The sequence below is a fragment of the Carettochelys insculpta genome, chromosome 1, assembly GCF_033958435.1.
Source record: "Carettochelys insculpta isolate YL-2023 chromosome 1, ASM3395843v1, whole genome shotgun sequence".
In the NCBI taxonomy this organism is placed as follows: Eukaryota; Metazoa; Chordata; order Testudines; family Carettochelyidae; genus Carettochelys; species Carettochelys insculpta.
In genome coordinates this window covers 153,476,591-153,504,473 of record NC_134137.1, presented here as the reverse complement: position 1 = coordinate 153,504,473, position 27,883 = coordinate 153,476,591, and the positions used below count along the sequence as shown (strand labels likewise).

General features: G+C 43.8%; 1 protein-coding gene across 5 annotated transcripts in view; it reads left to right on the top strand.

Moving 5' to 3' along the window:
• Window positions 1-24,951, top strand: part of RPS6KA3 (ribosomal protein S6 kinase A3) — a 127,174-nt gene extending 102,223 nt beyond the window's left edge. For all 5 annotated transcript variants that reach the window (XM_074994077.1, XM_074994069.1, XM_074994097.1 and 2 more), the window contains 6 exons: window positions 1,373-1,531; window positions 3,447-3,608; window positions 3,834-3,910; window positions 5,764-5,881; window positions 19,480-19,620; window positions 21,005-24,951. In XM_074994077.1, coding sequence (XP_074850178.1) covers window positions 1,373-1,531; window positions 3,447-3,608; window positions 3,834-3,910; window positions 5,764-5,881; window positions 19,480-19,620; window positions 21,005-21,127 — 780 coding nt within the window. In that variant the 3' untranslated portion in view covers window positions 21,128-24,951. The remainder of the gene's footprint in view (window positions 1-1,372; window positions 1,532-3,446; window positions 3,609-3,833; window positions 3,911-5,763; window positions 5,882-19,479; window positions 19,621-21,004) is intronic.
• The last annotated feature ends 2,932 nt before the right edge of the window (window positions 24,952-27,883 follow it).

Here is a 27,883-nt window from a genome sequence, read left to right as displayed (position 1 = left end):
TATAATATAAGATAATCAAGTGTAAAATGTAATTGCTTTCAGTATTTTGAAAGGGGAAAAATAGAAACGACAGCTCCTGATCCATTCATTAGTTATATAACCTATTTTATTAGAAGCAATAATATGTCTTTTCATTTGAATGTGAAACAAAAGTCATTTTACCATTTTACCATTTTTGGCACAAACTGTAGAGGTCAATAAAACATTTTGGAAATTTTATATAATGAAGAAATGATTTATCTAAAAGTTCATTTCTACAAAATACAAGGAGGATCACCTAACAAAAGTTTCTTTAAACAGAAGTCAAGTTTTGCATGAGACTGAAGTTAAAACCTAAGGAAATGCAATAAAAATGAAATGTGGTATACTTGCTTTAAGGGTGCTTCTATATACTATTTATAGGCTGCAGTGCCCCCTGCTGGTAAGATGGATGACTGGTCGACTGCTTCCGCAGAATCTAATAGTTGTAGCCAATTGGTCCAAGGATATGAGAGAATGTGAGTGAGAACATATCTTTTATTGCATCCACTTCTGTTTGTGAAAGAGAAGAGCTTAAAGCCACACCAAAGCTCAGGACTTTGCATCTCTCACCAGCAGAAGTTGGTCCAGTAAAACACATTACCTCACCCACCTTACTGACACCAGAATAAAAGCTGAAGCAGACTAAGTAGACATGAGTGAAAAGCACTTACACCATTTTTCATAGTTAAAAATACAGGATGAAGTCTTAATACACTTTACTAAGCTTTTTAAAATAGTACATGTGTACAGGTTTCCAAGATATGGGAGAGGAATTTATAAATTGACCTTGGTTTCCAAGTGTTAGAATGCTATGTGTGGTAATAAAATTTAAGATGGTTTCATGCACTAATTGCAGTAGCACCCCCAATTTATTTAAGATGAACTTTGAAAGGTTCTTACAGTTTGGGGCATTATGAGTGTTGAAATGACTAATATCCAGTGATTGCTAAACTTTTTTGTGGAATAGTTACTTCATTGTGAAATTAACTCTTAAGTGAGCCTCAACAATGGCAGTCTTAGCTTATCTCCACGTGACTGCATCCAGATTTGATATGTATTTAGATATCAGAGTAGTAATCTAACCTCTCCTAAATTTTATTCACTGTTCTTTTTTAGACTTCAGTCTAGCATTTATTGAATGCTATTCAGTTACTGTACTTAGTGGATAAAGTTGTGTTCATTTTGCAGTTTACAATATTATTTGAATAGGTTGTTTGGGAGAGTGCCAATAATTCCACAGCTTTTGTCATGAAAAGAATCCATTGGGTTTATCTGCATTATATTGATGCCCTTTGGGGAAAAAATGCTTTCTAAAAAAAGCTTACAATGTTAATTTATTTCATTTTTGTAGGTGTATGATGATGGAAAGTATGTATATGTGGTAACAGAACTTATGAAAGGAGGAGAACTGCTGGACAAAATTCTTAGGCAAAAATTTTTCTCTGAACGAGAAGCTAGTGCTGTCTTGCTAACAATAACAAGAACTGTTCAATACCTCCATGCACAAGGGGTAAGTCTTCTACTTGAAAACATTTAGATATGTATTACCTAATATATACTGAAACATGCTTCCCTGTTCCAGTTTGTAAGGACAAATCCACATCTGATGCAGTCTGCCATTGTGCAAAAAATTTAAAAAAAGTTTCCTAGCAAACAACTATGCTGCTCCAAACCTTTTCTCCAAATTTGTGAAAATCCCTATTGTAGAATGTTCATTTTGACAGATGAAGTAATTTAAGAAGTGGGGAAGGCTGATGTTTTGATAGCTGGAGTCAAGAGTGAAGAATCTTTATTGTAAAAGAAGGGAAGCTGATGGTTAAGGACAAAGATGGAAATTGACAATTGGGAATGAGGGAGGCAATAAGGCAGGAGGTAGTGATGTCATCAGGACACCTGAAAAGGTTGCATGAGGAAAATTGATGACACACATCTGTATCTGGCTACGTTGACACTTCCGGGAAGATCGATGCTGCTGTAGTAAATCTTCCAGAGATTGATGTAGCATGCCTGGTAGGAAGTCACTAAATTGAACTCAGAAGGTACCCTTGTCAGCGCTGGCACTCCTGCCCCTTGTTAGGAGCAAGGGAGGTCAACCTCCCACAATGGAGATGGAGTAGAAGATTGAATTAAGGTTTGTCGACTTCAGGTATATTAATTAAGGTGGAAAGAGTTGCATACCTTAATTCAACCTTCCTCTTGAGTGTAGACCTGCCCTTTGTGAAGGGAAGAGGAGGATGATTTATAATTACTCATTAACACATTCATTTGTGCTTTGCCCACTGCCTTCCATTATATACAGTTACAGTCTTTCTGACAAATTTGAAGTACTATTCCTGAACTTGTATCTCAAGGAACTGTTGTCAGTACTTCAGCCTACGTGATTTTTGTTTCTCCAAACACTATAACTCTAGGAAATGAGGAGATGATACTCAGTGTTCATCATCATAACTAGCATCAAACATTACTTTCATGGGCAGAGTGCCCATATTGAAAAATGACTTAGAGCATTGTTCTTGAAACTAATTTGTGTATTTCAGCATTCTGACATCTTGGGTAGCCAAAAAACAATGCATTATAGTGTACTGGAGTGGATATTAGAAACTTGACTTTAAAAGAGTCCATTGCTAACAGCAAGTTAAAAATAAACTAGTGAGTGCCCCCTGCTCACCAACCCCTCCTCCTCTTCCCAGAGGTTCAGGGAGCTGTATGGCCAGGAAATTCCTCACACAGGGCACCCTGGTCTGTTTGTGACCTGGGAATGCTTGGGGGGAGGTTGCTGTGGGCAACTTTGGCAGGGTAATAAGACAGGCAAGGGTGGAGCTGTATCACCTCTGGCCGTAGGCTAGGTGGCAGGAAGCAGCTCCCTGTCAGTAGTGGCAGCCAGAGCTTGTCTCTGAGCCATGCCTTCCCTACCCAGCAAAGGAAAGGGGAAGGCCCACTCATAACTGAGCTCTGGCTGTCACTACTGACGAGAATTGTGTCCTGCAGCCCAGCCCAGGGGCCGGGGAGAGTTAGTAGTGGTAGATGAGCTCTGGGCTGAGAGGCACCTTCTGCTCCCCCTCCACACTACACCAGCTCATCCTCTCCTATGCAAGTCCCATGTCCAGTGGCGTGGAGGTGAGGAGAAGGGGGCAGGGTAGAGAGGGACCAAGATGGAGAGAGGGGCTGCGGGGGAGGAGGGGCAGCCTTCCTGTGGGGTCAGGGAGTCATGCAGCCTGCCCCAGCTTACCTGGGGCCTCTCTGCAGCCCCGGCCCCCCTCCCTGTTTCGATCTCCCTAGGCATCAGATTGACATGATGTCATTCTGTTGCCTGGGAGGAAAAATATATATCTATTTAGAGAGAGAGAGAGATTATGAAGCATTGACGTACATACTTTTAACAGAGAACCCTATACTATATATTTTTTGTTTTTGTGTTTATTTAGGTTGTTCATAGAGATCTGAAACCTAGCAACATTCTTTATGTTGATGAATCTGGTAATCCAGAATCAATTCGAATTTGTGATTTTGGCTTTGCAAAACAGCTAAGAGCAGAAAATGGTCTTCTGATGACTCCTTGTTACACAGCAAATTTTGTTGCTCCAGAGGTAAATAGCAAGGTCTAGTTTATACGCCATCAAATAATTTTAATAGTTTTTGTTTAATTATTCAAACATTTTCTCCATTATTGCACAATTATAAAATTCTCAATAAATGAAGCTTTTGAAACACACACTTGATATCTTTGAAGTAATATGGTAATGTTGGAACCAAAATCATCATCAAACTGTACTTCTGTTTTCTGTAGAAATCACTAGATTTGCTCTTTGCAGGTTTTAAAAAGGCAAGGCTATGATGCTGCTTGTGATATATGGAGTCTTGGTGTCCTGCTCTATACAATGCTTACTGGGTGAGTTTGCAGAAATTAAGTGAGCTGCTTGGTTGAGAATAGTAAATCTATATAAATAAAATATTGACTAGGGGCTCAATCCTGTAAGATGCTGATGTTCCTGAGAGGTGCTGGTTTCAGTGGGAATTGAGGGTGCTCTGCATGTAGTAGGACAAGCTCTTAAGACATATATATATATATATATATGAAAACCTTTTATAAGTTGTCTTGTTAAATCCAAGTCAGAGGCTCTATCAAATGTTTGTTTTGTAGCCTTATGTGTATTTAAGAACAGGAATTGATATGCATAGGCTGTTACTCTACATGAAGTGGAAACTTGTTCACACTAAAAATGCTAAAACAGGGATTGGAAACCTTCAGCGTGTAGCCCATCAGGGTAGTTGGCTGGTGGGACCTGAGACATTTTGTCTGAATTGACCATCCTCAGGCCCACACCTGTCCATAGCTCCCAGTGGACACAGTGTCCCATTCCTGGCCAATGGGAGCTGTGGGAAGCAGTGCAGCTGACAGGGACATGGTGGGAGCTGCAAGGGGCCATGCTTGCAGGTAGTCAGTGTAAACAAAATATCTAGCAGATTGCCCTGATGGGCCATGGACTCCTGAGGTAGGAAGTGCTATGTATATTAAAAGGAAAATTATGTATCAGTGAGGCATTGAAGTTCGATTGCTAACAAGAATGAGTAACGTCATGTCAGGTTGTGCTGTCAGAATGATACACAAAATAGAAGTTATCTTCCTGAATGAATACAAGCACAAGTTCATCAAGCAATAATTTTAAAACTCAGCTTTGAAAAAGGCCACTTTTATACCACCAACTTAGCCTATTGTACCTCACATACAAGTTAGCTTTAAGATGCTTATTTGTTTTTTGTCACAATTTTACAGTATGCCTGGCCATCTTAACCTCTTAACTAACGCAAAGAAATCCAGGGGCATAAAAATTAGTTATTCTCAGTTAAGCTTAGTGTACTTTAATTCAGTAGCAAGTATGTGAATTGTTAAATAAGGTAAATCCTTTAGAGTTTAGTGGTTCTTTCTCAGCTACCCTTAGGATGGGTATTGATTCTTTCCAGGTCATAGTCATCAAGTCCACCATTTTCAGAGTTCCTATAGAAATGTAGTCCTTACACTTCATCAGGTCAGTTCCTGGAGCTATGACTCAGAATTAGCCTGCACTTAGGCACAGTGGCTACAGTTACGCTACAGTGATCTGTGGACAGAAGTCACTGTCAGAAGAGATTTCCTGATACAGCTTCTGTTGACAAAGTGCAGCCACACACACAAGCCAGTTGGAAAAGTGCTCCGCTCAGTTGACAGAGCTTCTGGACTCCCAGCCACTCACTTGACAAAACTCTCTCTGGAAGCACAGCTGATAGGGGTGCCCATTGTTCTGGATGCCTCATCTGTCAAGAGAACCAGCCTCCACCACCCCCCACACACACCGGCCCCTAAGCATCCACACAGCTTTTTTTTTTGTCAACAGACCTTGAGAGGCAGAAGGATGTCACTGGAAGTGCTGACTTTTGTCTACATACTATCTACAAAATACCTTTTTTGCTATGGCTGTTCCACCAGTTTTGTCAGCACAGAACTTGCTAGTGTAGCCATAGCCACTCTGTTACAGAAGAAATATAGTAAGAGAAACAAGCTCTTCATCCCACTCTACCACGCATTTTACTTCTTTACTATTTTGGGTGTGTTTTAAGTCTGTTTTACTATCACGTGATGTTGGAGAGATGGGGTGTGTGTTATGATTATTTTGAAACTATTGACAATTTGTGGTCAGATGTGAAATAAGAATTAGGTCCAACATGGAAAAGCTGCTAATACTCTGAACTTGTTTAATTAATTAGCTACACTCCTTTTGCAAATGGTCCTGATGATACCCCAGAAGAGATACTGGCACGAATAGGTAGTGGAAAGTTCTCGCTCAGCGGTGGTTACTGGAATTCAGTTTCAGCTACAGCTAAGGCAAGTATATTTAATTTTTGTCTTTCGTGCATATGAGAGATTATAACAAATTTTGTGAAGGATATTTTGCAACAACAATTGCTTATAGTATTAGAGAAGATTGATAATTATGAACCTTTCATGCTTAAACAAATTAATAGCATACAAAGGATTGGCTGAGTAAAATTTTTAAAAAAACTGCAGCCTTCATCAAAATCAGTCAGTCACATGTAGGAATTAAAAAAACCATTTTTTATACCATTCTCATTTCATCTTTTTCTTTCTATATATTTGAAAATCTACAATAGTTCAATCTGCTTTACAGATCTTTTAGGTTTGATGGGAAGGGGTTGCTGGTGGGGATTGCAGTGCGGGGAGGGAGATCTGCAAACACTTGCTATTCTGAAGTGCTGTAATAAAACTAATACAGAAGTGTGGCACCTGAAATTACACACAATATCTAAATCTGCATGATGATACTACAATAAAGATCGGGGCCCCAATTCTTGGATTTAAAAATTAAATAATAAAACAAGATTTTTGTATTTTTCTTTTATTTTTTGGTTGTGGGGAGGTATTTTCTAAATACCTAAGGAAGGTTAACACCCAAAACCCATTGCCTTCCATGTGGAGTTACGCAGCATACTTGCTGAAGTACTTTTAAAACTACTACTTTTTTGGCATGTAGTATCTATATTTAAAACTGAAGTGATTAAGATACCATACTGTCTTCAGAACACAGGAAAAAGGCAGACATTAAGCTATGTTTATTTTTCTAAAATATATGTAAAATGTTATGTGCACTGAATAGGCTACATTTACACTGTGTCATATGAGCTTGCTTACATTGAATAATGAACTGCTAGCATATTAACTATTTGCAGCTATTGTCTTACCTGGTTGGTTTCATGCCTTTTGTTGCATACGGCCATCTATACCTGTAATTCCATCCCTGACCTGGATAAGCAAAAATAGGTTAAATGTAGAAGGAGACGTAATCGTAGCATTTTTGTCCTTGCTCAAATCAGGACTAAACATCATTAAAGAATCACCTTCAACAGCTAAATACATGGAGTGGAGGCTTACAAACCATTAATTCTGTGAGGCATTGGAAAACTAAATCAGGATGCAGTAGTTATGGCCACGTGCTCCTGGGTGCATCTTTTATGGGTCCATGAAGTGTCTGTGAAGGGCAGCCATAACATGGCACTGTAGATGTATCGTCAAAAATGCAGGACACTGCCCTTAATCTTCCTCTTTCTAGTTATAATAAGGCTGGATCTGCTCAAAGATCTCAGATTATTTAAATAAGATTTTTCCTTCGTTAGCTACTGTCTTTAATTTGCCTTTTGATTCCAGGTGTCTTGATTTCTAAATCCACATGAGTAATTTCCTCATTTTATGTTACAGTCTGAAAAAAGGGTGACTAAGATGATGAGGGGTTTGGAACGGGTCCCATATGGGGAGAGGCTAGAGAGACTGGGACTTTTCAGTCTGGAAAAGAGGCAATTGAGGGGCGATATGATAGAGGTATATAAAATCATGAATGGTGTGGAGAAAGTGAATATAGAAAAATTATTTACCTTTTCCCATAATACAAGAACTAGGGGACACCAAATGAAATTGATGGGTAGTAGGTTCAAAACTAATAAAAGGAAATTTTTCTTCACACAGCGCACAGTCAACCTGTGGAACTCCTTGCCGGAGGAGGCTGTGAAGGCCAGGACTCTATTAGGGTTTAAAAAAGAGCTCGATAAATTTTTGCAGGTTAGGTCCATAAATGGCTATTAGCCAGGGGTAAAGTATGGTGCCCTAGCCTTCAGTACAAGGGCAGGAGATGGATGGCAGGAGAGAAATCACTTGATCATTGTCTTCTGTTCTCCTTCTCTGGGGCGCCTGGCATTGGCCACTGTCGGCGGACGGGATGCTGGGCTGGATGGACCTTTGGTCTGACACAGTATGGTCATTCTTATGTCTGACATGTTTGCTGGTTATCCCAGACAAGATATAGAATCTCACTTCTCTGTTTAGTGCCATCCCAATCACTCATACTGGGAGTTCTTAATGTGTCTAAAATCATTCAGTTTTTATGAAGTCTTTTTATTAGGACTTTTATTTCAAAATGCACTGCAGAGAGCTTGTTTTATAAGAAAATGTTTGCATACTGCTAACCCTGTTATAATGTTTAGGCAGTTTTGTATTACTAAATGTATTTTCCATACACAATTGTCCCAGATTTAAGTTGTATATTCTCCTTACCCTTTATACAGCTTAATCTACAGAATCAGGTTGATGTAAGGTAATTTACCTGGCTTACTGCTCCTTCCTGACTCTCATTAAATAGTAGGGTGGCCAGGTCTTAACCGGCAGTACATTAGCCAAACTCTGTATAAACAGGCAGGACTGGGGCCAGATTGTCTGCCCTTTTGTCAGAAAGACACTGGAAATACTGTGTACAACACACTGTCCACCTCATAGGCACACATCTCCACAGGGCCAGGAGTGCTGTGGCAGATTGCTGCAGTGGGATCTTCTGGTGCCGCAGTGGTCAGCTTCATCTTCCTGACATGGGGAACTCCCTGGGTGGAATTGCTTGCATTCAGGTGCAATAGGAAATGCCACATTTTCTGTTCTATTTGGGGGGATCGATAGAAGCTTCCTGTTAGATGCTTTTCTGCTCTCATTTGGGAGCTCTGTTGTACATCTTCCTTCCAGTGCCACTTATTCAGAGTCCTCATGAAGATCAAGTAGGACAGAAGAAAGGTGATCCTCATAGCAGTGGCTTGCTTACACCAGCACTGGTTTGGCTTATTGCTGGACCTTTTGGTGCTGCTCAGGGACAGTAGGTCCATCCTGTCTTTTTTCCCAAAGTTGCATAAGTCAGAGGAGGCGCACAGTTTGCATACCGTGGATGTTGGGAGAGCATTAGCTTTCTATATTGAAAGAACCAAGCTACTCTGCAAATCAAAACAATTCTTCTTCGAGTGAACCCCGTGGGTGCTCCACATTAGGTGTCAGCTCGCCCCTGCGCCGCAGATCGGAGATTTTCAAGCCGTATCGCGTTGGATCACACATGTGCCGATGTGCGCCGGTTCTTCGCGCGCTTTCAGTCATGTGTGCGATCCGGTCCACGGCAATTCGTCTGAACTGCCAACGGCTGCAGACGGAATTCACTTTGGCTCCAACGCCTAAGACAGATAAATACGTTATTAGTTCCATTATCAGTTTTTCGTTAAGTTCATTGTCTTATGAACTGTTTTAAGGTCTTCTGTATATAGTTCCAAAAAAAGGGGGGGGGGGCGGGGGAGAGAAGAGAGAGAGGAGGCAGCCGCCCTCCATGGCCTGCTACCTCCACAGACTCTTGAATTTTATCTGTTTTACTAGCTATTAGTAGCTGTTGAGTACCCTGCTAAAGTTACAAGTCATTAAATATCTGAGAAATGTCTTCGCTGGAGTTTAAGAAATGCGACTCGTGCCGTGAAGCTATGCCTGCCTCCAATGGCCATAGCAAGTGTATTCACTGTTTGGAAGAGACCCATGTCCCACAAAAATGTTCTGCTGCTCCAAACTGATGGCCAGAGCGAGGAAGGACAGGGAGATGAGGCTAAAAATGATTCTATTTAACAAGGCTCTTCAGCCTGAGTCACTGGAGATGCCCCATGGGGAAGGGCCCTCAGGGCTGCATAAGAGGAAGGCAACCTCTGTGACCTCCTCATCGCATAAGAAAAAGAAGATATCCCCTACTCGATCCTTGCCAGTATTATCTGTGAGCAGGACGAGTGAGGCACGGGACCGAGAAGCACTTACTGTCCAGGGCAGCGCAAAGGCCGCAGAACATAAGACAGTGACTGGGGCTCAGACCAGCAAAGAGTCGGCACCGAGGGCCCTGCAGGCACCAAAGCGACAGGCGCCAGAGGCTGCAGCACTGAGACTCCTGGCACCAAGAGCACTGGAACCAGAGGCTCTGGCACAGGCTCCGCTGGTGCTGGAGGTTACTGCCCTAGCAGTACTGCAGGCAGAGGCACTGGGCACGGCAGCAATGGCACCCACACTGACATCTCAGGCACCAGATGCTTCAGCACCAACCAAACAGCCACACGGGCTGGGCAAGGCAAGGGATAAAACCCGACAGTGAGGTCCATCGCCAGACCACCTTATGATGCGGCTCTTGCCCAGTTCTCCTCGTAAGGTGTGCATCACAGAACGATCGGCAACACCACCAGCCTTCCTGAGACCTCCACCTCCATTTTTACGACCACCTTCTCCCTGGCTTAGGCATCCCTTGCTGGTTGCCTCAGAGGAGCTGCATGAGCATCTCTCTATAGAGCATCTCTGCCAGTGTCCACATCATCTAGGAGATCACACTCCTCTTGGCACTATACATACAGGCATTAATCATGGTCCAGATCTCCATCACCGGGTCCCTGCCCTTGCTACTACAGTCACTCGTATCATAGTGAACATCACCGGCACCAGGGCTCAAGGTCAAGGGATAAATCCCCACTCCAACCTTTGTTGCACAGACATTTCTCCCCTCTCCCTCTAAAAAGAGGTCACGTCTCCACCAAGAATGGGTCCAGAATCCTTAGACCTTCCCCTGGAATCCCTAAGGGAGAGGACACAAGAGGTGTCCGAGGAACAAGGGGAAGAATATCACACTGATGCCTCCTCATCCTCCCCAGACGAAGCAGTTGTTCCAGGGGATATCTCTTCTCCAGATGATCTCAAGCAATTTCAAGAGCTCTTTTAAAAGAGTAGCACAGACCCAAGACAGAGAGATTGCAGAGGTGCAGGAGAAACAGCCTAAGTTTCTCAAAAACCTGAGACCCCCTGCGTCATCTAAAATTGCCATTCCACTAGATGAAGCCACTATGGAGGCTGCCACAAACATATGGCAGACCCCAGCCTCCATTCCACCTACAAACAAGCAGGCAGACCAAAAATACTTTGCCCTATCTAGGGGGATAGAATTCTTGTTCAACCACCCCAAACCGAATTCCCTCATGGTGGAGTTTTCTCAGCACAGATCAAAGACACCACAATACAAATCCACAGGGTCAGACAAACACCCAAAAAAGCTGGACTTACTCAAAAGGAAGGTATATTCCTCTTCCACCCTGTTGCTGTGCACGGTCAATTAAGCCACCCACCTTTCAAACCATAATTTTTGTAACTATACAAGACTTACCTCGCTCATGGACTTCCTCCCGGACAATAAGAAACTGGTCCTGAAGGCTATAGTCCAGGAAGGCTACACAGCCTCACGTACAGGTGTCCAAATTGCCTTAGACGTGGCAGGCACAGCAGCTTGCTGTACAGCCACTGCAGTGGTGATGCGCAGAGAATCGTGGCTTCAAACATCTGGCATCCCCAAGGACCTGCAATCAAAAATCGTAGACCTCCCATTCAACAGGGAAAAGCTGTTTGCTGACTCTACAGACTGAGTCCTCCACTCCAGCAGGGTCTTGGGAACTACGCTGAGAACACTGGGAATGTACACCCCTCCTTATAGGAGGAAGAGATTTTATCCACAACAAAAGCGCTACAACTACCACTCCTAGCGCTCACAATACCTGTGAGGTGACGATCAAGGATGCCACCAACAGCAGCAGCAACAGAGGCCACCTAGGTGAGGTCCCCAGCAAGGCCACACATTGGTGGCACAGATCCCTAGGCAGCAGGTTTGACTGCTGTGTTGAGGACTGCAACACCACGAACATCCTTCCGTGCCATTCACAGCTTATGTTTCACCACCAACTCAGACCACTCTACTATCAATGGCAAACTATCACTACAGACAAATAGGTATTGGAAATCGTTGCCATGGGGTATGCATCCCATTTCGAGCTATGCCCCCACCAAAATCCCCTCCCCAGTCTCTCTTCAGGGACCCCTCTCACAAGACGATGCTAAAGCAGGAGGTAGACCACCTCATATCCATAGGGGCGGTGGAAAGAGTCCTGGACAAGTTTCAAGGGAGAGGTTTTTACTCCCAATATTTTCTCGCAGAGAAGAAAACAGGAGGCTGGAAACCAATCCTGGACCTACGGGTTCTCAATATTATCTCCACAAACAACATTTCAAGATGGCCACAGTCGCTTCCATAGTCACAGCACTGGACGATGGGGACTGGTTGGCAGCCCTCGACTTAAAAGATGCGTACTTCTTCTTCGAGTGTCCCCGTGGGTGCTCCACATTAGGTGTCGGGCTCGCCCGGCGCCGCAGATCGGATCTTCCAAGCAGTTTCTGCCGGACCGCGCATGCGCCGGTGCGCGCCAAGCCCCCGCGCGCTCCCGGCCACGTGCGTGATCCGGTCCCCGCCAGTTCCTCTTAACCGCCGTCGGCTGCAGACGGAATCCGAACTAGGCTAAGGCCAAGTAGCGTATTCAATGACTTTAACTGTTTTTCTTTAAAGTTTTTCAAGTACTTAGGCTACTGCAAGTTAGCCGGTTGTTATTTTTCAAAAAAAAAAAAAAAAACTAAAACAAACTACAAGCGGGACAGCTTCAATCCAGTCCCAGTAACAAGCGCCGGAGGCCAGGAGCATCGGGCCGTCAGCCCTCCTGCTGAGGCAGGCCATCGGACGGGGAAAACAGCACAGGGAAGGTGCTAAGTACCCGCTTAACAACTGAAAGACTCACCAACAATGTCCTCTTCAGGATTTAAAAAAATGTGAGTCCTGCCCAGAGGCGATTAAGGAGAGACAGGGAGATGCGGCTTAAAATGCTGCTTTTGATAAGGCCCTCCAGCCAGACGTGCCGGAGCGGCCGCAGCAGGAGGGACCCTCCGGGGCCCATAAAAGGAAAGCTGCCTCCCTCACTCCATCAGCGCAAAAACGGAGGAAAGTCTCCCCAACCTGATCCCTGCCGGCAGCAACAGCGAGCGGGACGGGAGGAGCGAGCAGCCCCCAGCTGCAGCAACAGCTGATCGGCGGCGGCACGGAGAGCCACGTGGAAGCGGCTCAGCCTCCGATAATCAGCCAGCTGCCCCGCACCGCAGGCAGGGCGGCGGCTTAAAACTGCTTTTCATAAGGCCCTCCAGCCAGACGTGCCGGAGCGGCCGCAGCAGGAGGGACCCTCCGGGGCCCATAAAAGGAAAGCTGCCTCCCTCACCCCATCAGCGCAAAAATGGAAGAAAGCCTCCCCAGCCCGATCCCTGCCGACAGCAACAGCGAGCGGGACGGGAGGAGCGCGCAGCCCCCAGCCGCAGCAACAGCTGATCGGCGGCGGCACGGAGAGCCATGTGGAAGCGGCTCAGCCTCCGATAATCAAACAGCCGCCCCGCACCGCAGGCAGGGCGGCGGCTAAACAAGCGCCGGTACCGGCGGCACTGCAAGCAGCGGCACCGACCTCCGGGGAACCGGCGGTGCAGAGCACGCAGGCATGTAGCCTTCAGGCACCGGAGGACACCACCCGTGCGACACCGCCCATGAGCGTGCCAAGCACAGCACGGACGGGGCCGAGATCCCCTACACGTCAGGGGGCGGAGTTACCTCCTCAAGGGAGGGGGAAGGCTGCACACAAAACGAGGCACCGCAGCCCCTCTCCAGACAGGGCTGCGGAGTTGCTTTCTTTCAGCCCTCCGCTTATGCTGCAGGCTCCAACCAGAAGGCAGGGGTCCCCCCTAGCCTACCCGGAGCCCCCATCTCCATTTTTACAACCAGCCTCGCCCTGGCTGGGACCACCTTCACCCTTCCTGGGGTTTGAGCCGCTGGAATACTATCCAGAATCGCTCTCTCCAGTGTCCCAGATCTCTCGACGATCTCGCTCCCCCAGACGCAGAGGGTATGCACCAAGGTCACCAAGGTCTAGGTCACCTTCCCAAGAACAGTGCCTATACTGCCATGGTCGCCCCTATCACGCGGGGCATAGACACCACCGGCAATCTACCAGGGAAAGATCCCCACAGACGATCTCGTATCCCCGAGGGCAATCGCGAACGGGGACAGAGACTCAAGTATCTCAGGGGGGACTGGTTATGGAACCCCGAGATTTTCCCTCGCAAGCCTCTAGCGAGAGGGTGTACCATCACCAACAGGAACCGGAAGGGTCCAGAGAGGCGTACCCCAGTGGTTCCTCGCTCTCCTCCCCGGAAGAGGCTACGGCCCCGGGGGACGTCCATCCTCCGGATGATCTCAGACAGTTTCAAGAGCTGTTTAAGAGGGTGGCCTTCACGCAAGGCATCCAGACAGCAGAGGTGCAAGAGAAACACCATAAGCTCCTCAAATATCTGAGACCTCCGGCCTCCTCCAAAATAGCAATACCGCTTGATGAAGCGATCTTGGAGACCGCCACTACGATATGGCAGACCCCTGCGACTATTCCGCCTGTCCACAAGAGAGCGGATAAGAAATACTTCGTGCCGGCGAAGGGCATGGAGTTCCTGTTCAGCCACCCACAACCAAATTTCTTGGTGGTGGAGTCGTCTCAACAAAGATCAAAGACATCTCAATTCAGGACAGGGGGAACAGACAAAGATGCCAAGAAGCTAGAGCTGTTCGGCAGAAAGGTCTACTCCTCCTCCACTCCACTGTTGCGAATGGCAAATTACGCAGCGCATTTAGCGAACCATAATTTCGACAACTACACTAAGTTAACCTCCCTCATGGACTCGCTTCCAGAGGGCAAGAAACCGGTGCTCAAGGCCATCGTGCAAGAAGGCTACGCGGCCTCGAGGACGGGAGTTCAGATCGCCCTGGATGTTGCAGATACAGCAGCACGTTCCACAGCTACGGCAGTGGTGATGCGAAGGGAGTCCTGGCTCCAGACTTGGGGTGTACCGAGGGATCTGCAGGCAAAGATAGTCGATCTTCCCTTAGACTCACAGAAGCTGTTTGCTGAATCAACTGACTCGGTCCTTCATTCCAGTAAAGATTCAAGAGCCACACTTAGGACCCTGGGGATTTACACCCCTCCATACAGAGAGAAAAAGTACTACCCTCAACAAAGACGGTACCAGTACCAGCAACAGCGTCCCCAGTACCACAGGGGTTACGAGCAAGGGCGACATCAACAGCACCAGCAGTACAGAACTCCCAGGCGACGTTCACAACAGAGCCGTGCGTCCTCGGAGCAGGGCCAAAGGCCACAAGTTTGACACACAGATCCAGGGCTGCGCCATCACTACCATCGCACAAGGTCATCCGAAGCGGCTATTCCACCATCGCCTCCAACCATTCTATGACCAGTGGCAAAGGATCACCACAGACAAATGGGTGCTGGAGATCATAGCCACGGGGTACGCCATCCCCTTCCAGTGGCTCCCACCGCCATGACCTCCACCCAGGCCCCACCTCCAGGAGGCCTCCCACGTAGCGAGGCTCAAGCAGGAGGTAGACTATCTCATGCTCATAGGGGCAGTGGAAAGAGTGCCAGAGCAACTGCAAGGAAAAGGGTTCTACTTGAGGTACTTCCTCACGGAGAAAAAGACAGGAGGCTGGAGGCCCATCTTAGATCTTTGAGGCCTCAACCGGTACCTGCGCAAGCAACGCTTTCGGATGATCACAATCGCCTCCATCCTTACGGCACTGGACGATGGAGATTGGTTCGCAGCCCTCTATTTAGAAGATGCGTATTTTCACATAACTATCCATCCGGCTCACCGACGATTCCTCCGGTTCATGGTAGGCAAAGAACATTTTCAATACAAGGTCCTACTGTTCGGCCTCTCCTCGGCCCCCAGAGTCTTCACCAAGCCCTTGGCAGTGGTGTCAGCCTACCTGCACAGACAGGGGGTATTTATATTCCCATATCTGGACGACTGCCTACTCAAAGGGGCCTCGAAGGAGGAGGTACTATGCATGATACGCATCACAGCAGGCACGTTCTCTTCGCTCGGCCTGGTTATCAATCTGGCAAAATCAAAGATAGACCCCACACAGGACATAGAGTTCATAGGGGCACGCATAAATTCTATTACAGTGAGAGTATATCTACCAGAGACTCACTTTCGGGCCATCGGCTCCCTCGTGCAGGTCATCACCTTCAGCCCTACGGTGCCGGTCCTGACGTGCTTACAGCTGCTGGGCCACATGGCAGCGGCGACGTTCATAGTACAGAACGCCAGGTTACACATGCGCAGCATGCAGCACTGGCTGGCGAGCGTATACAAACCGGCAGCACACACCGTTCACATGGTGGTGTCGCCCACAGCAGAGGTGCGCAAATCCCTGCAATGGTGGGTAAACCCCAAGAACTTGCTAACAGGGGTACCCTTCCACCAACCAGAAATATTGGTTTTTCTTACTACAGATGCCTCCCTCATAGGGTGGGGAGCACACATGGGCGAAGAGGTGACTCAAGGGCTGTGGTCCTCCACGGAGCAGTCACTGCACATAAATATACTGGAGCTCAGAGCAGTGTTCAACGCCTGCAGACACTTTCGAGACCATATACAAGGCAAAGTAGTCGGGATCAGTACAGACAATACCTCCACCATGTTTTTTATAAACCGGCAAGGAGGAGCTCGGTCCCGTGCCTTATGTGCGGAAGCAGTCCGGTTATGGAACTGGTGCACCGCCAACAATATAATCTTGAAAGCCTCGTACTTACCAGGCGCTCACAATGTGAAGGCAGACCAGCTGAGCAGGCGTTTCGCACTCACGCATGAGTGGCAGATCCGTCCCGATCTGCTACGACCGATTTTCCACGCATGGAGTTTTCCCCAGATAGACCTGTTTGCCACTCAACACAACAAGAAGTGCCCACGATTCTGCTCCAGGGCAGGACTGGGATGGGGGTCCCTGGGGGATGCGTTCGCGATCTCGTGGAGGGGCCCCCTGCTTTACGCTTTTCCTCCCACAGCGCTGATCCACAAAGTGTTGCAGAAAGCCAGGAGGGAAGGAGCCCGAATGATCCTGATAGTGCCAACGTGGGATCGACAGCAGTGGTTCCTCCTACTCCTGCGCATGTCGGACCGTCCACCGATGCCTCTTCTGGTGGCGCCGGATCTGCTCACGCAAGCCCAGGGGTCCATAGTGCATCCGCACCCCCAAGGCCTGCGACTACAAGCGTGGTTAATCCATGGCTCAGCTCCCTAGAGAGCACATGCACGGAGGAAGTGTAGCAAGTCCTAGAAAGTAGCAGGAGGACTTCCACCAGGAAGACCTACAAGCAGAAATGGACTCGCTTCACGGCTTGGTGTTCTACCAAACAGCTGGCCCCCCTTTCGGTGCCTATACCTGTAATATTAGAGTATTTACTGGACCTCAAGAGAGGAGGACTCTCACTATCCTCGTTAAAGGTCCACCTTGCCGCCATTTCGGCATTCAGACACGAGGAAGAAGGGCACATGGTGTTCGCCCATCCCATGGTTACCAGGTTCCTCAAAGGGTTGGTAAACCTATATCCCCCTCGGAAACCGCTTCCACCTTCGTGGAACTTGGACCTGGTGCTTAACGTGCTAACGGGACCACCGTTCGAGCCCTTGGCCATGGTTTCCCTCCGCTTCCTTACGATAAAGAAGACCTTTCTTCTTGCAATTATGTCAGCTCGCAGGGTGAGCGAGCTTGCGGCAGTTATGGCAACGCCACCCTGCGCTGTTTTTTCCAAGGAGGCGGTAACCATACGGCTGCATCCAGCCTTTGTCCCCAAGGTTTCTTCTGAGTTTCAGATTAACGAACCTATTGTTTTTACCCTCGTTTTATCCAAAGCCTCATAACTCTAACAAAGAGGCGCGCCTACACCTCCTGGACGTGAGGAGGGCGCTAACCTTCTATGTAGAGAGGACCAAGTCCTTCCGGAAAACAGATAGACTCCTAGTTTCTCTCGCTCCGAAATCGAAAGGAGAAGGTCTCTCTTCGCAGAGAATCTCGAAGCACATCGTATCCTGCATAAAAATGTGCTATGAGCTCAAAAAGACTCCTTTACTGGCCACTCCTAGGGCTCATTCCACTAGGGCGGTGGCGGCATCAACAGCCTTTTTCAAGGGCGTTGCGCTAAAAGACATTTGCAGAGCGGCGACCTGGTCATCCTATGACACCTTCGCCAAACATTACGCCCTTCACAGGGTATTCCAAGAGGATACCCGTCTCTCGACAGCGGTCCTCTCAGGGACAAGCTGCACATAATCCGATTACCCACCTCCTATCTTGGGTTACTGCTGGGTAGTCACCTATTGTGGAGCACCCACGGGGACACTCGAAGAAGAAAGAGAAGTTACTCACCGTAGTAACGGTGGTTCTTCGAGATGTGTCCCCGTGGGTGCTCCACTACCCGCCCATCCTCCCCGCTTCGGATCTCTGTTTAGTGTTTTGCAGGAGCATCCGAGGCGGTTGGTCAAGGAACTGGCGGGGACCGGATCGCGCACGTGGCCAGGAGCGTGCAAGGGAGCGGCGCGCGCCAGCGCATGCGCGGTCCGGCAGAAACTGCTTGGAAGATCTGATCTGCGGCGCCAGGCGAGCCCGACACCTATTGTGGAGCACCCATGGGGACACATCTCGAAGAACCACCATTACTATGGTGAGTAACCTGTCTATCTGCAGCACCAGGGCGAGCCTGACGCCTAATGTGGAGCACCCATGGGGACACGTCTCGAAGAACCATCATTATTACACAAATGAGTAACTACTTTTTTGTCATGGTGGCTGACAGCATCAAAGTTTTTTTACTCAAAGAATTTCTTCTTGGATCATTACATGCATTTGCTGCTGCTTCAACCAAGCAAAAGTGCCACCTCCAGTGATCATAACTGTTCATTCAACTAGGGTGCAAACCTTCTCGCCAGCTTTCCTTGCCCAAGAGCCCATGCAAGACATATGTAGAGCAGCAACTTGGTTGTCCCATTACACACTTACCTAACAGGCCTGGGACAATGCTGGTTTCAGCAGACCAGTGCTGCAAGCTGTGTAGACTGTGTAAGCTCGCAGCCAACCTCCTGGGATACTGCTTGCAAATCATCTAGAATGGAATGGACATGAGCAAGCACTCAAAAAGTTTTACCTATCCTCACATAACTGATTTTCAAGATGTGTTGCCTGTGTCCATTCCATTACCTACCCTCTTACACCTCTCTTGTGCTGGGTCTACACTTGCCTGTAACTTCAAAGGGGGCATGGTAATCAGGGCGATGGGAGATTACTAATGAAATGCTGTGGTGAATATGCAGCACTTTATAAGGCTACTTTTTCTTCTGCATCGACAGTATGTTGATAAAAGTCAAACTTAGGAGTGCTGGCATGCATGTAGCTGCGGGCACTTTGACTCAACTTCAAAATATGTTGGCAGTTCTAAGTTTGAAGCTTCAAAGTTGCTGTGGGGCGGGGGGTGGGAATTAGCCTTATGAAGTGCTGTGTATTCACTGCAGTACCTGATTAGTAATCTCACATTGCCCTGATTAACATGCTCTCTTCAAAGTTGGGTGCAAGTGTAGACAAGCCCTTTGGTGTTCCCTCAAGAAGGAACTGAAAGGGCATACAGTTAGTCGTGCCTAATGTACCAACATGTGAGCATAGCACTCGGGTGCACTACAGCTGATCCTACAGGTACTGCTAATGCAAAAAATCTCCAGCTGCACACATGGATGCACATACACCTAGGGTAGAATGGATGTGAGCAACATATCTTGAAGAACAATTAGGAAAAAGTTCTTAAGTTTTTTTTTTTGTTTTTTTTTTTGGACAGGACCTGGTTTCAAAGATGCTTCATGTTGACCCGCATCAAAGATTGACTGCTGCCCAGGTTCTTAAACATCCTTGGATAGTTGACTGTGACCAGTTGCCTCAATATCAGCTAAACCGACAGGATGCTCCACATTTGGTGAAGGTAAATAAGTGTGTGTTCAGCTAGTTGATTACCTGGGAATAATTGTTAACAAAAACAGTTACCATGTCTTTTCTTAAAATTCTAATCACAAACTTTTATGATTGTTTCATAGTTCAGCAAACACAAGAGCATTAAGCTATGTGAACTTGTGATTTACCTAATGTATAGGACTTCAAGAGAATCCATCTGTGAGGACTATATCTTTTCTATTTGCAAAAAGTGCACTGTACTCTCCATGCTGTTTTACTTTTTGTATTGACAGATTAGAGGATAAAAGTTTATAAATAGTGATTTTTTTAGATGGCTGTTACCTAAATTTTGAACTTTTTTTAAGTTTACCTGAGACTATAAGGGTGCGTCTACACTTGCATTCCTCTTTGAAAGAGGCATGCAATGAGGTATAAACTTGTGTATTTGGCACCTCATTTGCATATTCTAATTTCAAAAGAGCTTCTTTCAAAAGAAGAAAGCCAGTGTAGATGCTGCTCTTTCAAAAGTAAACCCATCTTCGAAAGAATCCTTCTTTCCATTAAGTAAAGGGAAGAAGGATTCTTTTGAAGATGGGTTTACTTTCAAAAGAGCAGCATCTACACTGGCTTTCTTCTTTTGAAAGAGGCTCTTTTGAAATTAGAATATGCAAATTAGATGTCAAATATGCAACTATACCTCATTTGCATTTTCAGTTTATCTTATTTGCATGCCTCTTTCGAAAGAGGGATGCAAGTATAGACACACCCTAAGTGATCTAGATCTTTATTGTAGAAGAATTGTAGTTTTAACTGCTAGTATGATTTTTTTAGTAGAGGGATTGTAAGTGTAAAAAAAAATTGTGGGGGTAAAATGTATTTTTTCCCATACTTTAATTATAACAAATGAAATGGAAGTTATTGTAAGTTATTGAATGATGTATTGTATAAATATCATTGCTTGGTAATCTGAAATACAAACCATTTTGATACCACTGAATTTTTTAATCTTAACATGAATGTGAGAGATTGAAGATCCCCGTGCCTTCCCCCACAAATACACAAAGGCCTTATGTCCTGGTGAGCCTTTCAACCATGGAAGAGGGATGTTACGTCATAAAAGTTAACCAGCTGACCACTCTGCAATTTTGAGATGTAGCATGACTCCATTTTCAATATAAATGGCACCTACCTTTTTTTTTTTTAAAGTCACTTGCCTTATTTTAAGAGTTGTTTTTCCTGTGCTACAAAAAAAGAAAGATGTCACACTTCACGTAGCTCATTGTTTTCAACCTAAAGAAAACAGTTTTGATAGCAATATTACATGATGGGAAGATCTTTGTGATCTCTATAATATTGTAAAGTCACAGTGTGTTTTTCTTTTTGTTTTGTTCTACCTCTGCCTTCTAAACCTTTAGGGTGCCATGGCAGCCACATACTCAGCTTTGAACCGCAATCAGTCACCAGTTTTGGAACCAGTAGGCCGTTCTACTCTTGCTCAGCGGAGAGGTATAAAAAAAATTACCTCAACAGCCCTGTGAAGTGACCTCACCCAGATACTTGGTACCATGGTATAAGATAGCACAAATCATGATGACAAGTAGCACATATCTGACAGATACCTGCAAGCACACTCTGTCCTAGCTGGTACCCATAATGCTGCTGCTGCTGATCCTGTTGTTGCTATTGCTCTCATCTATTCTCCCTTAAACTATTGATGGCAAGTTACTGACCTTTCTGGAGCTTTGGATGGAGTGAAAAAGAGGAAACACAATGAAAATGAACTTGTTCACTGGTTGACTAAAGGAGAAGAATTTTGAATGCCAATTCTATCATAAAAATACACTGAAAAAAGCACTCTGCACCATATAGCATTATTTTTATAAAAAATATTTCTTGTCCCCTAAATATTCTTTGTTACACGTTGAGATGGACAGTTTATGTTAAGCACTTAGCTTAAACAATCTGTTTATATTAGCACTGTATACTTTGTGCCATCCAACATTTTGTATGATTTTGTAAACAGTTCATAAGCAGTACTTTTTTGTGCTGTTTTCTTTAATGTATACATGCCTTGGTTTATTTAGATTTTATTACTCATTTTGACAGTTAACTCTGGTTAAACAGATCACCTGGATTAATCAGTATTTTGGACCGCTCTGAAACAGGCTGACTGTTAAACAGCTATTGAATGTAATACTATGAATGTGTATTTTTCCTTGTCTGTGTCTTTTCTACATTTCTGTTTTTGAAGTTGCATGTCTGTTATGAAAACCAGAGGGATGTTGTAGTATTAAAATTTAAACGGTGGGTTTCTCACACATGTAATAGATAATGCCTCCATAAGAAAGTGTAACTTGATTCGTACTGCCCTTAACTTTTTTCCCCATTTTTATCTCCACAAATTACAGGACTCAGGAATCATCCCTAAATAACTTTCTCTTTCAAGATAGTTGCTTCTTTTTCTCATAAATCATTTAATATTTTCACTCTAAGAGCTGACGTACTTTGTTTAGCTAGCAGGTGCTGGCATTAGAGAGAGCAGGAATATCATGCTGATCACTAATGCAAAAAAATAATGTTCCTGATGTTTTATTTCTTAATACCTTGTGCCTTGGTGTTGGATCTCAATTTGGCAAGGATGGTGAAGATTTAGGCACTTTTCAAGGCAAGAGCCAGAACTTTTAGCAAGACCTTCAATATGTGTGCTCGGTCTCAGGGGCATGGTAATTCAAGGGAAATCAAGGATCTTGAATGTTGCTTTGTATTATTAAATATGTTGAACAGGAGGATTTTTATTGCTCTCAAAGTTGAATGCATGTCTTGAACATACTTGTTGTACTATCTTCACCCATCTCCTCCTTACCCAATATTCTACAGTTTGAGTGGTGGCTCTTTCATTTTGTTGAGGATCCTTAATGCGGAGGTGGGCAAAAGCTATCCTTTGGGATAGGCTAACACCATTGGTCCTGCAGCTGAATAGCTAGTCAATAATCTCCTCACCCTTCAGCATGTCTCTTTTCTGGTCCATTAGTAGCTATAATTCAGGATCAGCAAAAATTAAGAAACCGTGTCTCCTGAAACTGTTTTTAATTTCTTCTTTTCAAAATTTAACTCAGATCTAGCTGATAACTTAAAACCGTACTGCTGGAATAATTACACAGTCTTTCAAGTCACAAGGTGATCAGCAACTGAATTCAGAAAGGAATATCCCATATTTACTCAATAAATGGGAGCACTGTGGGATTTTCTGCCTTCCTGTGAAACAACTGGTAATGTCAGTATAACAGATGCAGAGGACTTATCTGATGATTTCTGTGTTCTTAATGTTCTCAATTTTGTGGTTGCTTCATTTGTTTTGCCTCTTTTCCCTCAGACTCAACCTATAGCTCTGAAACTACATAACCAGCATGCATCATGTACATTTCATTGTGGATTTCAAATACTCTCTTTATCATCAGATCAGATAGTGTCAAAGTAACCTCAATCCATCAGTTTCCCTGTACCTTCCTTGCCTTACATGGGTTTTATCTCTATCTTGTGAGAAGTATCTGTGTGCCTAATCCACCAGAGTTATGGCAATATCAAGACAAATGACTGGCAGAAATCACTTAGTCTTTTGCACTGCATGTACATACTGACTAATTTCTGAGGTTAGGTATTGTATGGCAGTCTCTGTCTGAGCTAGATGTAGTCCTCTTCCTGTTTGTCTGAAAGTGGGATGAAAGCATGTAAGTGGAAGTACAAACCAGGTGGTTTTCAGGTAACAGATGTGTAATTATTTTTTTAACTCTACAAAGTCACCTTTTGTTTCCTAGTGCTTGTACTCAATATATCCCAGCAGAGACTATTAGAAAATGTGAATGTTATCAGTATGTTGCCTTTCACACAGATGCCTCTCCAGCATCTTACTGTGTATATGCACAAACAAACAAACCATAATAGGCATTTAAATTTTTCAAAGACGCATTTCTTAAGTTTGATCTAAAATAAACTTATAAAGTGTGCTGTTAGATGATTTGTATAAAATGACCTGATTAACACCATAAATACTAGTCAAGGCAAAATGATCGTATTACAATGCATCCTAAACTAGTCAAATTAAAGTATAGCTCTAATCTAGCTTTAAATCCTGGTTTTGGAAGTAGCGTTTCTGTTGAGAAAATAGTTTGTACAGGCAAAATAACCTCATTTTATGCATGTCTCTTTCAGGGATCCATACACACATCATTTTTCTGTCCATTTATATTTGACAGTTACATAGAAACTAAGGATGGGAAATTTAACATACTGCTGCTTAGATGCAGCCACAATTCCATACCACGCAAATTTGAAGGGTTTATGACCCACTGTATATTTTCACTGCTGTCCCTTTTGTTTGCTAACCATAGCAAGTGATGCTAGAATACAAATTCATGGAAGAGGAAAAATGCAAAAAGTGCAGATACAGGTGAACAGCTGATTTTTCAAAGAAAAAATGCCAGTTGCCTAGAGTAGGGAAGAAGAGGGAGGGAGTAGCTACACTACTCAGTGTATAGAAGTATATTAACAAAGGTGAAGATCTTCATTCATAATCACTATTAGTACTGAACAAAACTTGTATTGAATTTTTCAAATGAAGTATTTAAAACTTATTTTTAAGAGAAAAAAGTCTAAGGAAATAGAATTTTTTGTTTTGTTTTTGTTTGCTTTGTTCTTTGTAAATGTAGTATACCAACTATAAAGCTCTGCTTTTCTATTATTGGAAAGAGGCTTCTGGATATGTCATTTCTCGGTAAGCATCAATGGTTAATGAATGAGTTTTCACTCATTAAAAATAATGTAAATGATTAGCTTTATCTTGATACTCTTGACCTAATCAAAGGGAAGGTGTACTCATAAGGGATGTAATTATTTTGCAATCTAGTGGGGGTGGGGGGAATATACTTAAAACAATTTTTAAAAAAGGATGAGATCACAGAAAATATTTTTCTACAATTCTGTACAATCATACTTTATACTAGTTTCCTCTGCATTGCATGTAAGTGAGTCTAAGGTATTGCAACAGGAATTCAACTGTATTGTACCTTTGGCAGACAATTAAAATAGCATCTTTGAGATGCTTGGCACTGCTGTCATAGAATTGAAATGCTAGTTAAAAAGGTTAAATAGTACCGAATACTTTAAGTGATTGTTTTATTCAGAGTATGATCTAGGAAACTTTCTAATCATACTATTAATGTGTAATCTAAACTGTTCCAGATGTAACAATGAACAGTCCTGGCAAGATATCGTTGCTTGCCTGTCTGTCAAATGGCAGGTTTTGTAGTCTTTAAAGGAAAATGAAATTTATACAATGAATAAATTTTCAAACATATGAAAATAAGTGTCTGACTGAATTTGATTTTTTTCTGATATTCATGCTTTTAAAAAAAAAAGACTGCAGTGTGGTTCCTAGCTCACATTTAATTAACTTTTTTCCATATAAAATATGCATACCTTGTCAGAAATGACAAAGTTAATTTAAGCTAAAAAAACAGTTTTTTTCTCAGCTTAATAAGCAGGTGTTCTTTTATCAGAAAGACATTTATGCCACTACTTTGCATATTTAATCATCTTATCCTTTGAGGATAGTCAACAGAGAACTGAAGAAAAAATAGACCTTGTACAAGAAGGTCCCAGTCACATTAAACACCATCAAAACTGTACATATTTGTAAGGTGTCCAGACCAAAAGATGACACGAATATTAAAATTTGGTATCGCCTAGTCTACAAGTCTGCAGCTTCTTGCATGCGGACAAACTGCTGCATATGTATAAAGCACCACCGAAGTCACTGAGGCTCTGTACAGTATAGATGTTTTCCATCTGTACACAAGAAGCTGAAGGATAGAGTTTCATAAATGGTAGATTCCAAAGGGCAGGGGCTATGTTTTCATCTACTATAAAGTGCCATGCATATGCTTGGTGCTAACTAAAGTCTCTTTTGCTCCAGCCATTGAAATCCGATACATATTTGATACGAAAATATCAATCTTATTTGTGGTGAGCGTCTTGAAATTCAGAAAGGGACATAGAAGCTTTGAAAATTATACAAATTCATGAAAAACAGGAAATGTTCCGTTGATCCAGACAAAATCATAAAGTCATTGTGAACTCAGGTTACAATTCTGAAATTATATGTATCTCTTCAAGCATCAAATGTCTGTATATTATTTTAGGTAAAATTGTAGAATGGCATTTATGATGGGTGATACATCTCTGATCAAATGTTTATTTCTCTATGGTTTTGTTAAATTCACTGAGAAGCTGACGGGTTAAATGTCTTTTCTCAAGCTGCCAGAATCAACAAGAATACAGTTTGCCTTTGCAGCAGCCAGGAAAAAAAATGAGTGTGCAGGGGGATATTACATGAAAAATTTTAAAGTGGCAGTTCCTTAAAAGTACTCTTTAGTGCATATGAACCCAGTCTACACCTAACATGAAAAATTCAAACTGAATATTTATTCTATCTTCCGTTTTATTTGTATCATGCTTTAAAGATATATTAAAAACTTAACATTTCTGACAAAAACAAAATTCTGTCAATCTTAACTAAGTCATCGATCCCCGTGCTGTATAAAGCTGGTCTCAATATTAAACAAATAGTACAGGCTACTGGAAATGGGCATTAGGTAATCCTGGTGATTTACAATCAAACTGTAAACCATTATAAAATCTCAGATACCCATGTGCAGCAGCACTAAATGGATTTCTATAATTTGTGTACATTACCTCATCACTCAGCTCCATTACAGTATTATTTTGGAACACAACAGGTGATTTCTATTACAATATGTAATTAAGGAAAAAAAAGCAGTTAAAGATAACCATTCACCCTGATCATCCACATTGCTAAGTTCTTGAATGTAACCATGAAGTTTCAATATTTTAATGTAATTCTTTAAGTAGTTAGGTACTTTAGATTTTAGGGATGGCTTTTTCCCAACAAAGAAGAAAGAGACATAAAAAGATAATCCTAAAAGTATTTTGTCAAAGATCCAACCCATTCCCTGGGCAACTTATAAATACCAAGAAATAGAGGAAGCAGGACAGGCAGAGAATACAGGTGAAGTCCTGTTTGTTAGATTTTTTTCTTCTGTGGGAAGAGTCCTGGCTTTAACACCAAAGCTGTGTCAAACTGAAAAGTAAGGGCATCCGAAACAATACTCAAAGGTTCTTCAATGAAAAGGAGTTATTTGACTTTGGGGAAGCAATTTTCTTAATCCTCGATTAGATATTTATTTTGTTGGCATTTATCACAATGATTTGTACCCAGCACGAACAAATAAGGTCTTTGTATTTAGCATGTCATAAATGTTTCATGAGACGCTTTTAAACCAATATCCAAGGAACAGAAAGGACTCAGACTAAAAAAACCTGAATTCTCACTTGAAGATCTCTACCACCCTGGCAGCATAAACGTACCTTTCCCTGATGGTTTAATCGCCAATAGACAAGATGATCTACTAGGTGAATGGAATGTAATTAAGCACAAATCCTTCAAAGATAATCTTATATGTAATTTGCCTCAGAAATCAAAGAGATTATGCATTTTAAAAGGTTACCTGTACATAATTCTTGGCAGAATCAGGGATTTATATTTTAAGCAGTAGTTCCAGTGATATTAGCCTGACATGAAAAATTTGAGAGAGAGGTTTAATAGCTAATGTTGCAGTTTTATGTGCAATAAAAATGTCATCCCTGCTTTCAGGCAGAAAAGTCCCTCCTCCCTACATAAGGATATCCTCCTGTGACCCATCTTCCTAAATTCAGTACCATATTGTAAGTGCTAACTGGGAAAGGGAAAGCCAGGGTTTAGAAGTGACTGCTAGAAGATCAGAGATTTTTTTATTGCGTGACTGAGCTGGATCTGCTGTCCTTTCCATATGCTATCCAGGGCCCCTCCATTTTAGCACTGCCTACTGTACCTCACACTCACTTGAAATACAAATTTTGGTTAGTTGGATGGCCCTGGGCCCAGACATTTAAAAATTGCCAAGCTCGGCCTACCACACTTGAGGGTTTTCCTGGATACAATGATTTTGGGCCACCCCGCTCTAGCTGGGTGCATTACTGAAACAGTAGCAGGGTTGTGGGATTTCCCCCCCCACCCCCACAGCTTGAGCCGTAACCTCTCCAGGCAGAGAAGGACAGCGGAGCTGCGACTTCTCCGCCACGCCCCCTCCCTCTCGCCAGCCTGCGCCCCCTACACTGCGCTCTCCGGAAGAACTGGGCCTGCGGCTCCAAGTCAGGCTGCAGCCGGCGCCATAGTAACA